This window comes from Vidua macroura, chromosome 1 (genome assembly GCF_024509145.1).
Source record: "Vidua macroura isolate BioBank_ID:100142 chromosome 1, ASM2450914v1, whole genome shotgun sequence".
NCBI lineage: Eukaryota > Metazoa > Chordata > Aves > Passeriformes > Viduidae > Vidua > Vidua macroura.
The window spans coordinates 120,087,618-120,100,882 of record NC_071571.1 but is presented as its reverse complement, the minus strand read 5'-3'; the positions used below and the strand labels follow the sequence as shown (position 1 = coordinate 120,100,882).

Below are 13,265 nucleotides of genomic sequence, written 5' to 3'. Positions count from 1 at the left end.
TTCTGTTTGTCAGTTTTTATGTACTTGTCACACCAAGGGCAAGCTGACAGCTGCAATATATATAAGATGTCTGTTGGAGAAATGTGTTGCTTGTTAAATGCTTTGTAAGGCAAAATCCAGCCAGTGACTGAAGTGGTATTCTGGACAGCACAGGTAATGTCTCCCAGAGAAGCACTGATTGCTTTGTTTACACTGGAAAGGATGAGAAGTGGGAGTCAAAGGAAACCAGATTATCCAAACAGGGAACTGAGATGAAGTGGAATGATTTGCATGCTAAATATGGGATTTATTTGTCTCACTTCCAGGACAATGCCAGGAGTGAAGTATTGCATTTTCACTGAAAGAGGATAGTGGCAATATGCCACAGATTTCATTAGTTAAAAGAAGATTGCTTCAGCTTTTGATATTCACTTATAGGCAGTAATGTGAGGAACAACTAGACTACCTCAGAACTTAAAGAGTCTGGTGATGTTATAACTAATAGTGTGAATATTGGTTGGTTTATTCCCTCCATGGTGATGGAGAGTTTCACCAAAATAAATCCTGAGTAACTGTCAAAAACAAAGACATATTAGGTGTTATCAGTTGTGATTTGTTGAGGAGTTTTTCTGTTTCAGTTTTGTGTGCTTAGATATTACAGTTGGCCAGGAGCCACTTCACTTCAGTTGTTCTTAGCTTGTATGTAACAATTTGCTTTTATTTTTATGAAGATGGCTCAGGCTGAGCTGATTGATAGACTGTTACTCTAAGAGCAACAAAATTACCCTTTCTGTTGTATATTTTTTAGGAATGAATCTTAAAAGTCAAATACACATATGGCATGTGTATTTTTAAAAGTCAAACATACATATTAACCATGTGTGAAATTACCCCTGTTGAATTAGGGGGGCATTTCACTGGGTGCCTATATTTTATCAAAATATGAAAGACAGATAAACTAATAAACACAGGGTGTTAGTGCAGTGAGATGATCTTTATTTGTAAGCAGCATTTAGCACCATTTAATTCATGACTTTGGTTTCTACTGACCATCTGTCATAGCTGCTGTCAGCTTCACAAGCCTTGTGAACTTTGCCAGTCCTGGTGTTAGACTTCAAAAGATGCTGCACCCACCCACCAGTATGACTTGGATCCAGAGACCATATTGTGACAGCATGAAACAAAGAGTGGTTTTGGCAACAAGAAGAGGCTGGCCCTGTGTTTCAGTTCTGCTCCTTCCAAAGTAGCAGGCATTTAATTGGATTAACTGAGCTGAGGTCACCTTTGGTGGAAGAGGTAGCACCAGGTTCAGCATCAGATGCCCTCTTAGAATACTCTTACTCAGGGTAATTTGAGAAATGGTGAGAACTAAACCTGTCTCCCTGTAATCTCCCAGTTGCAAGACTATACTCCTCTTGCAAATGAAGTCCACAGCAAGTCCAGGTAAATGCATTTGATATTTTCAAATAGCTTCTATGGCATAAAAGAAGCCAGAAGATTTTAAAGTATAAATTATAAAAATCTTTTTAGATACCTGGAAAGCAGTGGACACTCATGAGCTGTATCAACAGCTTCATCAGGGCAACCTGGCACAGCTGATTGCAACAAAACAGAAAAGACAAGACAAAAAAGCAAAAGACATTTATCAAGCATTAATCCTTTTTAGATTTTCTTTAAGAAATGTGTGGATGTGTAGTCAGTATCAATTTCCTTCCTTGTATTCAGCTCACAAATGTATTTTTAAGGCCTGTGGATCTTGGCATGCCTCTTTGTCATGTTGATACAGAGATTGTTGTTGAAACTCCCATTTTTAATCTCCTATGAATATCCAGAAGCTCTGGAAAGAGTTTTGTTGACTTGTGTTCTTTCCACTGTCCTCACACTGGCTGAGGAAGAACTGTGCTCACCTCTGTTGAAGAGTATGTGCTGGTACACCATTTTACTACAGGTTGCAGAACACTGAGTTTCAAATCCCTTTGAAAAAGGGATTTGCAAATTTTCTTGCTTCCTTGAAAATTCATGTCCTGGTCTAAAATTTCCAAGTGTATTTCAGATTTGGCAACAAAAGGAAGTAAAAATGGACAAGAAACATCCCTTACGTATGTGCAGATACAGATAGCACAATAACAATAGTGGTTCAGCAGCTATCATTTTTTACAAGATTGTAATAATCTGATTATCTTAATCCTATTATTTTGACATTTTATATAAAATTATTGTGTATTCATTGTCTTGGTGGCCTGTTATTGACCTCTGATCAGCTTATTATCAAGAATAAAGCTCGAGTATATTTTGCAAACAACACTGGTTTGTGCTATGCTTTCTATACCTCTTTAGCACATTTTTTGCTGCTTTAGTCAACGCAGAAAATGCCTTGCAAAATAAAAAAGACTCATGGACTGCACAGGAGTTAATACATTGGGAATGTATAGTAGTCTGAGGAGGTGCATGAAGCTGGAAGTAGCTTTTGTTTCGATCTGTTTGAGGAGGCATATTCTGAAGACTTCTCTGTTCCCAATGGCAAATCTCCCAGGAGAGTTGCGGTAAGCTGGACACAATCAAGCCTCAAAATCTGCTCCGTTAGCATAGGTGTGGACCAGGACCAGCCGATGCAGTTCTATTGTCTCTACCATGCCTAGAGGGTTTGCCCTACCTTCAAGCATGCCTTCTCCTGGACTTCCCCACCTACACTGAATGCATGTGAATTACAGGTTGGTTCCTGCACTACAGGTGGACTTGTGGCAGCCCAGCAGCCCCATCCACATCGTCGAAGGTGCGGTCGCTGACGTGCGAGTACCGCAGAACACGACGCGGAGCCTGCTGCCCTACCTCCAGCAAGCAAACATCCAGTACACGTAAGCCCATGCTCCACTTCCCCTGCCTCACTCCAGAGAGCTGGCCTTCAGGGCAGCTCTGCACCTACCACGCCAAGTGTGCTCAGAAATACGTTCCACATCACAGCAATTAGGCTGGCAGACAGCTTACCATTGCCAAGAAAACAGCCGCTTTAATGGCAGAGCAGCAAATCTCCCACAGGCAGGCAGCTTTAATTAAATGTCCTCCTTTGGAGTCAAGCTGAAGTGTTTTCAATGTATGTGAAATCACATCTATTAAGAGAGGGTTGGTAATTACTAATTCTGCAGCCTGCTTTGCCTCTTTCTTTATTTAGCATAAGCAAAGTTTATTTACAAGTGAGCTGCAAATGCAGAGGCAAAACTTCTGCATCAATTATACAGGAACTACTTCTATTATTCTCCATTCCTGGTGACCAGTGCAAGTCATACAGTACAAATGCTGTACATTTGGCTTCACATATTATTTATAGTGCTCCTTAAAAAAATTCAAGGCAATTTTGGAGTATATTGATCCTTTCATATTTATCCATATGATGTACTGGACAAGAGTAATGATCTTGTCTTTAAAGCCTTCTCATTGGCATGCATAATCATCTGAATAATCAGCTCATGAGTTCTCAAACATTTGCTGAATAAAGACCTACATGAGGTTATTTATACTTATTTCTCAGTGATAAAAGGATGGTGTAAATCATAATGTAGATGTATTTATGTATACATATGTATAGTACTCATCAGAATCCCATTTTTATTATAACAGTGCTCTCTTCTTAATTAATTGTTCTAAAAATACAGAAACAAACATAAGGAAATTAAGTACACAAGCTCCATGGCTGCAGTTCAGAGTGACTTTCATGTGGGTTCAGCACTGCTTTGGTTTTGTTTATGTTTAAAACTGAGATGGGGCTTTTTCTAATTGTTTTCCTGTGCTTATAAAAAAATGTTCCCTAATTACTGTGACCCAGCAGTTGTATTCACGTCTGCTGCTGTTCCTGCTCACAGTAAACACCTTCAATGAAATGACAGGACATTTTATATGTGTTATAAACACTCTCTGTACTTGAAGACCTCTGCTTGGGTTGCAAAGCAATGTGCAAGCGCAAGATCTGCCAGAGCAAAAGGTCTCTGCAGTTTACCTCAAAAAACATGCTACAAACATTGGATTAATCTTCCACAGAGAAAATCTCTCTGACTTTTGGCACACAAGTGATGCGCACTTGGAAGGAAACTGAGCAGCATTTTACCAGGTCCAGACTTGTCCTTTGCTCTCCCTCTTATTCTCCTTGCTGCCTGTTTTGGATGGTCCCAGCCATTAAGAACAAAACCCTGCAAAGCATGTGCTTGTCCTGACAAGCCTCCTGAGATCTGTAACTCCACAAAAGCCAGGAGGATACACCATGAGAGCAATAACAGCCAGAGTCAGGGAGCAGCAGGAGCAGGCTGGCCAAGCACAATCATGCCCACAGCACAGATGGGGTGAGGACCACAGCCCTGAGCTGAAGTGCAGCTCCACAACTAAGATTTTGTGCAGCTCCTTTTCACATGGCTGATTTTCACGATTTTTTAAAAATATTTTTCCCCACACACTCAATGGAATCAAATTTCTACATCCCTTTTGGAACTGGGAAAGTCTGAGCCAAACTCCAGGTAAAATTTCACCTTGATGCAGTGATGCTTACCTGAATTATAACATATTTACAAAATCAGGAAGCATTTCAGCTTCCCGAATAATAACCAGCACTTTCCTGTAAAATAGGCTTATCTCTCTTAGCGTTTGACTTCCTGACAAGATGGCCATGAAAACAAGCCAGGCATCAGGTAAACTCTCTGCACCAAGTTGCCTCAGCTGTAAGTTTTTTGGTAAAGAAGCCACTTACATTGCACTCAGTCCTGAGGGACTTAAGAGCCTTTGTGTTATAAGCACACCCAGTACATTGTCATTTACAAGTAAAGAAATATTATCAAATCTCATTTAGAGTACAGATGCATAAGTTAGCAGAGTGAGCTTGATTCTGGTAGGTGCTTATACTAATCAGAATTCTGCAAAGCAGTCCAGCATTTTTTTAAACTATTAGATGCCCTAATGACTTGAATAAAATCACTCCTTTAATCAGCTTTACAGTACTAGTCTTATTGTATATATACCACCCCTCAAGTCAAGACTATAATCATTTAGTTTACTTAATGAATGTTGCTGATGTAGAACAATGTAATTCCTAATTATACAACTACTTCACTCATGCATTGGAAGATGAGAATAACCTTTACTTTGATTCTATGTGCAGATAGACCTATTACCTTTGAGGCATCTGCTGCGCAGCTGAGTTAGGAGCAGAGTAAATTCCATTTCTTTCCATCTTTTTCCAATCACAGAAGTTAATGCCTATAAAAATGTAAAAGGTTGAATGTGACTGTCTTTTTTTGGGAATGGTGAATTAGTGGCATGGTGATTACATTGCCATGCTTTAGGAGAAGAGTGCATACAAGGATGACTCTCAGCTTTACAGTAATGTTGTTACAGATATCCGTGACAATATTCCCAGCTTCTGCTACTGTCTGGTGGATGCTTCAACTTCTTCATTATAATTATTTTTAGATGTTTTCTATATTATAATTTTGTATTTGTGCCATTTTTTATTTTTGCCATAAAACAGGAAAGTTTCAGCTTACGCAACTCTTCCTGCATTTTACTCTTAATGCAAAGAACCTCTCACTTTTATGCAAGTATATTTAAATTTTACTTAACATTTTTCATATTTTTCCTGAGTTATTTTAATAAAACTGGCAAACAGCTACAGCAGACTAGATAATGTAAACAACAAAGCCCACTTTAGATTTTTTGTTTGCAGTTTTTCTTGTTTCAGACAGAATGATAATGCTATGCTATGCTACCAAGTTCTTATTTTTTTAGTTTTGCCTCTACAACTTGTAACTATATGTAATATTCCATGCCACTCCCAAAAGAAAGTGTGTCAATGTTTTCCTAAGCTTACAAAGATTTTTGAAATTGTTTGAAATCAGTTTTTGAAGATCCATGATCACATCGTATCACTGGATTATGAAAGAAGACAGTAAATGTTGCTCCATAAACAAATGAAAGTGGGTGCTTCTTCACATTGGCTACATTATTTACATCATTCTGTTTCAGTCATTTAACAAGCTTATTGTGTTTTTGAAGGCACTGTTACATTTCAAAGCAGCTGGAGTATTTATTTGGCAGCTTTTATTCAAGTGAGCCTGAAGCACCTATTGTCAAATGTAACAGATGAAGTAAAGTCAGGATAGTTTAACTTCTGCTATATTTCTTCTAAAAATGATTTAGCTTGTGTGTTCTTTTAGTTTTTCAATAATACCACTATCTTTTTTTTACTTAGGATTCTCATATCAGACCTACAGCAAGCAATAGAAAACCAAACTGGAGGGAGGTCCCATAGGAATCGAAGGTCCCTCTCTGGGTATAACTATGAAGTGTACCACTCCCTGGAAGAGGTGCATTAAAATTCATATTGTTCCTCTTATCTACTATAATGTTGTATTTAGTAAGGCTAAGGTTTCATTCTCTCTACAAGTTCTGGTTACCTGTCCATCTTCAGGAGTGTTCTAAGTGTTTCTTCTTTAAAAACAGGCACTTCCTTGGAAAAAAAAAAGTATTTAATACTTGTATTCAAGGCTTATCTTTAGATTATCTTTACATCTTTCAGAGCATCTGAGTTTTGTTTTTAAAGTAGGTCTTTTACTCTGGTTTAATAAGAGATTTCAATGACTGATTGGTCACACTAAGTCAATTAAGCAATACGAGTAAATGCGTAAGTATTTGCACAGGAGGTACAAACACGTAAAAACACTTAGATACAAACTCATTTCTGAGGAATACTATCCTGGATGATGGTCAGGTAAATAATTCCTGTTGATTTTAGTGTGCTCACGTATACAGTTTCAGTCTGCACCAAAACAAAGTCACTAGACTGAGCATGGAGAGTGCTGCACCACAGCACTGGTGCCCATGAAACAAATATTACAGGTAGCATTGAGTTCTGCATGTCAATCTGTTTGCTATTGTGTTCTGGCAGGCAGAAACATGGACCTTCTTTCTTCATTCCATTAATATTTAGTGGCAATGGTGGATTAGGTGCATCCCCATATTTTTAATGGACAGCTTATGCATTCCAGTATTACCCAACAATGAAATGGAAAAAAAAAATCCCATGTGAAGGCTGCATCCAGCCTCTGGCTATAGAGTTAAGAGTGCCAAATAATAGTTAAAGTGTGAAAACAAAAACAAGACAAAAATAAAAACTATAGGAAAATAAAAAAATAGAGAGAGGACTGAGATCTGAGCCAAATAAATGTATTGCAGTTTCTTCCCATGAAATGTGAAGATTGAAGCAATGATTTTATTTTTGTGTTTGCAGATCGAGGACTGGATGCATTATCTGAATAGAACTTATTCAGACCTTGTTCACATGTTCTCTGTTGGAAAATCCTATGAAGGGAGACCACTGTATGTACTCAAGGTAAAGATAAAATAGTCATTAATGTGACTAAAATCTGGCATCAGGGACAGACACTGTTATTTATGTTACAGCATATACACCAGAGACACAGCTTAACAGTGTTTCCTGAGGATGAATTGCTAAAATCTAAGTATCTCTCTGAATGTCATCTTTAATGAAAAAAGGCAGGGAAAAGCTGGAAAACTAATAGCCAAATCCTATTTACCTGGATTGCATATGTATGGAGAAAGATATCAGGACAAGTTCAATTAGCAGGATTTGCATTTAAGTGGATTGGAAAGCTTTTTGTTTATAGACAACTAGGAGAGCAGTTATGCTGGAGTGAGATCCCTCTGTGGATCCCTTCTCAGCATGTGCCAGAAATGCTGCTTCTTTACCTACTGACAAGATTTCAGGGCTGTGTGCTCTCAACTAATATGATTAGGACCACAAATTAGAGTGTGTCAGCAATATGCAAAAAATCTTACTTTCAATGTATTTTCCTTTCATTTCCTATTGAAGAGTTCTGAAAATTTGATTCACTATCACGCAATTCATGTAATGTCATTTTTTCTCACCCTACTCCATGTGATAATCATTCCTCATAAAAGAGGAGCTTACAGATCTCACTTCTGCTACAGTTTTTTCCCATAAGTCAGCCTCATTATCATGGCATACTTGCCTAACATTATCTTGGCCATACCTTTTAAAACAGTAAATTTGTGTTCCTTTATATGAGGAAATTCAAAATGGTTTAGCCTCTCTCATATTCTATTATTTTCTCATTATTGTGTTTTCACTAATGTGATGCAATCTATTGGTATTTTGTGAATATTCACATTTCAAGTTAGGTAAAAGATCACGGCCCTACAAGAAAGCTGTCTGGATAGACTGTGGGATTCATGCCAGAGAGTGGATTGGCCCAGCATTTTGCCAGTGGTTCGTGAAAGAAGTAAGTGTTTAAAATTTAGAGTCATACAGGTCTTTCTGTTAAGCAAACTTTGCATTTTTGCTGTACCAGATCTAACACAATACTCTTGTACATGCTGGTGAACCCAGTGAGAAGAAATGAGGATGTTTGACTCAATTCAGAAGGCTGAATGATTTCTTTATTCTAACGACGTTAAAATACATTAATATACTATATAAAGGAAGATACTAAAACTACAAAACCTACTTGTTCTAACTATCATCTCTAATACACTACTCGTGACCTTCTCTCGAGAGTCTAAACACAAGCGGATCTGATTGGCCATCAGGCCCAAACAATCCACTATGATCTACCTAAACGATCACTCTAAGTAAACAATTCTCCAAACACATTCCACAAGAGAAAAACAAAGAGCAGAGATAGAAATTGTTTTCTCTTTCATTTCTCTCTATACACCTTTATGAAAAATCCTAAGAGAGAGAGAAATTGCCACACACTACTAATATGGAAAGTAACTAGCTATTATACCTCTCTTTTTAAAAATTATTTGTGGAATACTTAAGTGCTTAATAAACAAAGCTGTTAGTGACAGCCAGACATAGCTAGGCACAGGACAAAAATATGCCAGACACATACTGGCAGAGATGTGAAGTAGGATTTTATTCCAAGACCCATAAGTGTGAAGATTTTCAGTAATTTTGGTAATTGCCCAGGTAAATCAATGCCAGTGTGTACCGCTTCAGATCAGTTCAGCAGTATCTTTATTTTAAGGACTTAGTTTAAAAGAGACATTTCTCTTTTGTGTAATTCCATAGGAATAGAAAGAATCATGAAATAAAATCACAGAGTTGTCTAGGTTTGAAAAGACCTTAAAGATCATCAAGTCCAGCTGTTAACCTAACACTGCCAAGTCCACCACTAAGCTCACTCCAAGTGCCACATCTATACATCTTTTAAATACCTCCAGGGATGGTGACAAGCATTTCACTGGACAGCCTGTTCCAATATTTGACAACCCTGTCAGTATCCAAGCCTCCAACCCAGTATCCAAGCCTTAAGGCCATTTCCTCTTGTCCTAGCACTTGTTGCTTGAGATGAGAGGCTGGCTCCCACCTGGCTACAGCTCCTCTCAGGCAGTTATAGAGAGCAATAAGGACCCTCCTGAGCCTCCTTTTCTCTAAAGACCCTCAGATCCCTCAGCTGCTCCTCATCACATTTGTTCTCCAGACCTTCACCAGTCTCAATTCCCTTCTCTGGACTCACTCCATAACCTCAATGTCTTTTTTGTAGTGAGGGGCCCAAAACTGAACACAGGATTCAAGGTGTGGCCTCACCACTGCCGAGCACAGGGGGACAATCACTGCCCTAGTCCTGCTGGCCACACTATTCCTGATACAGGCCAGGTGTCATTGGCCTTCTTGGCCACCTGGGCACACACTGGCTCATGTTCAGCTGCTGTCAACCAGCACCCCCAGGTCTTTTTCCAATAGGCATCTTCCCAACCACTCTTCCCTCAGCCAGTAGCACTGCATGGGGTCTCTGTGACTCAAGTGCAGGATCTGGCACTTGGCTTTTCTGAACAGTTGGTCTCAATCTGTCAAGAATTCATCTACCATGGTTCCATGATGGCAACTGTCATAGTTTTCTGCTGTGCAATGGCTTCCAGCTCCTGTTTGTTACTCATCCTGCGTGTATTGGTATAGATGTGCTTCAGTTGGGCTACTGATCCGACTGCCTTCTGGAGGGAAGAAGCCCTAATTCCTACACGACCGGTTTTAGGCACTTCTGTGGTTTCTAACACATCAATACTCTTCTGTCTTTGCTGCCAAATGGATCTCCATCCCCAGACTCTACTGGGATGGCAGACTGAAGGACCTGTCTCGAGCAACATCCCTCAAACATCTGTGTGGTGCCCCCAAGTTTATCAAGCCTGGTTTTATCCTCTTCCACCTTCAAATCCAATTTAAAGCTCTTTCAATGAGACCTCTTAACTTATGATCAAAGATTGTTTTCCCCCTTTGAGACAGGTACACCCTATCTCACTGGGAAGCCTGCTGTTGTGTAAACCACCCCATGATCAAAACACCAAAATTCTGCCAGTGACACCAGTCTCAGAGCCAGGGATTGATCTGCTGGCTGTTCTTTATAGATGGATTTCACCTGAAATGATGAATTTCATATTATCTGAAAAGCAAGTGATTCCAATGTCTCTTTGATTCTATCTTATTTGGTTTATTCTCCCTTTACTTTTGATGTCTAGTGTTTAGTCTCCATACTTACTCATTTGTAGTTTTCAAATGAGAGGTGAAATCAAATGGAATTGGAATTTTGCTTCTAAATTGTCTGGTTCTGTTTTGGTCCTGATTTGTTGGTTTTGGGTTTTTTTGGTTTTTTTTTGGTTTTTTGGGGAGGTTTTTATTTTGTTTTTCATTTGGTTTTTTGGTTTTTTGGTTTTTTTTAATATTAGCACTTAAACTCTTCTAATTTGGGATTCATTACAGATGCATTATATGTTTACAGGGTTTTGCCATTTCCCGTAGCCAACAAACTTTTGTTCAAAATGAGACAGCTGCACAATGGAGACTACCTTGCAATGTAATTGACAGAAGTAAAAAGTGGCTTAAAAATACCCCCACAGATGTGCTTTGTGTATTTTGCATGCCATTTTTTGCACAAAATAAGAGTTGCAATACACTTTTACAAGCTTCTTCCTACAAACACACTATTTTCTCACTTTTCTCCCCACCCATCACTGTGTAATTCTGCAATGTATTAATACCTCCTCTGATTTCATGAGAGTAAACTTCTGCATCATCAACACCCTAATGCTGAGATGATCATATAAACATGTGTGGCCTTTCCTCAGGAATCACACCAGTGTATAGGAAAAGTACAGAAATAATGAGGCCACTACAGTTTGGATGAGCCTGTCACCACAAATAGGCTAAATAGGAGCTGGTCTCTAAATTTTGGTGTGCAGCAATTATGTGTCATCTTATTAAGACTCCTGTTAATGTGAAGATGAACTAACTTGCAATTTCTGAGCAGCTTTCCTACCCAGGCTGCAATAAGGAGGGAAGCTGGGGCAGAAAGGCACTGGTGGGAAGCCTATTGTTTAAATTCCTCTTTCTTACCAAAGTTTTCCCATAAAGCAGTACAATGTGGCAGTAGGGTAAAAACCACAAGACTTGTCTGTAGACTTTATAGCACAATATAGACTGTGGGTGTGTATATAAAAACCTTCTGGTTGTTATTTGAGATCTTCAGAGAGCCTTATAAGGCTGATTCTCTAATTATGTAAAAACATTTTCCTGGATTAAAAGTAGTCTCCAAAGAGCTCCTTCAGACTACAAGAATGTACCACCTTTGTCTGCCCATCCCTTCTCAGAGCAGTATTTCAATCCAGCATTAAAGCAAAAAGCATCAGGAAGAGAATACATTATGCTCATAGTCTCCACCATCATATTAAAATCAACTGGCTAAGGAGAACAAGATTATTAGATTGCTTGGTTTAGGACATTACTTTTCTCACTGTATGAATTAGAATTTTTTAGTAAGAACTCTGGGAAAACTGAAGGTCTTTCTGTGCTTCAAACTCTGCAATTCTCTTTTGCTGGCAAACTCCTCCCTTAAGCACCTCTGCAGCCTGGCAGCCCAGTTTTCCATCCTCCCTGGTACTTACGGGCAGTTCTGAGAAAGGGCTGTCAGCTTGGAAACAGATTTTTCCTGGCATGTTTGTTGACTCTAAGGAATAGCACCACAAGTCCACTGATTTAAGGCAAGCAAGAAGTAATGCTGGATTTACATGATGTTGGCTTCTTTTCTAACAGGAACACCATACATGCATTCCTTTACTCTGCAGGCAGCCTGAAATGTCTTAGCAAGCTTTCACTTCACCCTGTGGTCTCTGACACTTATATTTATTGAAGTATATCCATGTTCCTGTGTACAAGAAGGCTTTTCAGGCAATTTAGCTTAGGAAGAAAACCCTCTACACATAAATTTCACTTAACATTCAAGCCTCAGACTGGATTCTTCAAACTTGACCAAATACTCCTATTCAATTTGGAAACCCTCAGTATCTGGTTTGCACCTCTAGAAGGGGCAGTTTCTGCGTGAAGTGGATTTGCTGCAAGCAATGGAAGAGCACCTCCAAAGAGTGGAGGTGCCACTGAGCAGCTGCTCATGGGTTTTTCCTGGGCATGGCAGCAGCTGCCCGCTTTCTACAGAGAATCTGGAATTGTTCAGCTAAACTGGACCTGGCTCTCACCTACTTAGAAATGCAAAATAGACTAAAGTAGATCAGACTTGGGAAGTTAGGAGGTAAGGCTGGAGCATGGGAAGGCTGTGCAGACTTGTTCTGTATTTGGGCAATTACAGTAGTTAGGGAAAAAGAAAATAATAACTAGAGAAAAATAAAGAGAAGTTATATATTTAAAAAAGAAAGAGAATGCACAGGATATTATGTGATAATATATTTCAAAGTACAAAAACAGCCCACTCACATTTTGAAACAAACAAAAGGAGAGCAAATACTATGGTTTGGGAAGTTGTGGGTTTTGTTTAGTTTTCTGTGTGTTGTTTTGGATTTTTTTTCCTTATAATCTACTCCAGAATGAGCTCTAGCCTTGGCTCTGTGTTCCATAGGTCTGATGTTAATAACAACATCATTGTTTGTTTCTGTGGAAGGCGCCCCTAAAAGTCTGTAGTCTCTCAGCTAAAGATAATCAGATGTTCTGTCAGGAGTAGCTGTACTGCTGGCCTCTGGCAAACCCCACCTCATTGTCATTGAATTTCAAGACAAGAAAGGGGACACGCTGCACACAGGACCAGAGTTTTAGTACCTGCTAATGAGCCACAGAGAAGTCTCTGCACCTGTACTGTAGTGAAATAGCAGTGAGGTTACAGTAGAATCCCACCCAATTCAAGCCTTACTCAGCTGGAAAGAGATGGAAGAAGTTCTCTGAAAGTGGAAACATTACAAGACCTGTGGTGGAGAAGGGAAGC

General features: G+C 39.1%; 1 protein-coding gene across 1 annotated transcript in view; it reads left to right on the top strand.

Moving 5' to 3' along the window:
• Window positions 1-13,265, top strand: part of CPA6 (carboxypeptidase A6) — an 83,299-nt gene that overhangs the window by 47,464 nt on the left and 22,570 nt on the right. The window contains exons 3-6 of the mRNA XM_054000578.1: window positions 2,710-2,834; window positions 6,209-6,323; window positions 7,247-7,348; window positions 8,175-8,279. Of these exons, the coding sequence (XP_053856553.1) occupies window positions 2,710-2,834; window positions 6,209-6,323; window positions 7,247-7,348; window positions 8,175-8,279 (447 nt within the window). The remainder of the gene's footprint in view (window positions 1-2,709; window positions 2,835-6,208; window positions 6,324-7,246; window positions 7,349-8,174; window positions 8,280-13,265) is intronic.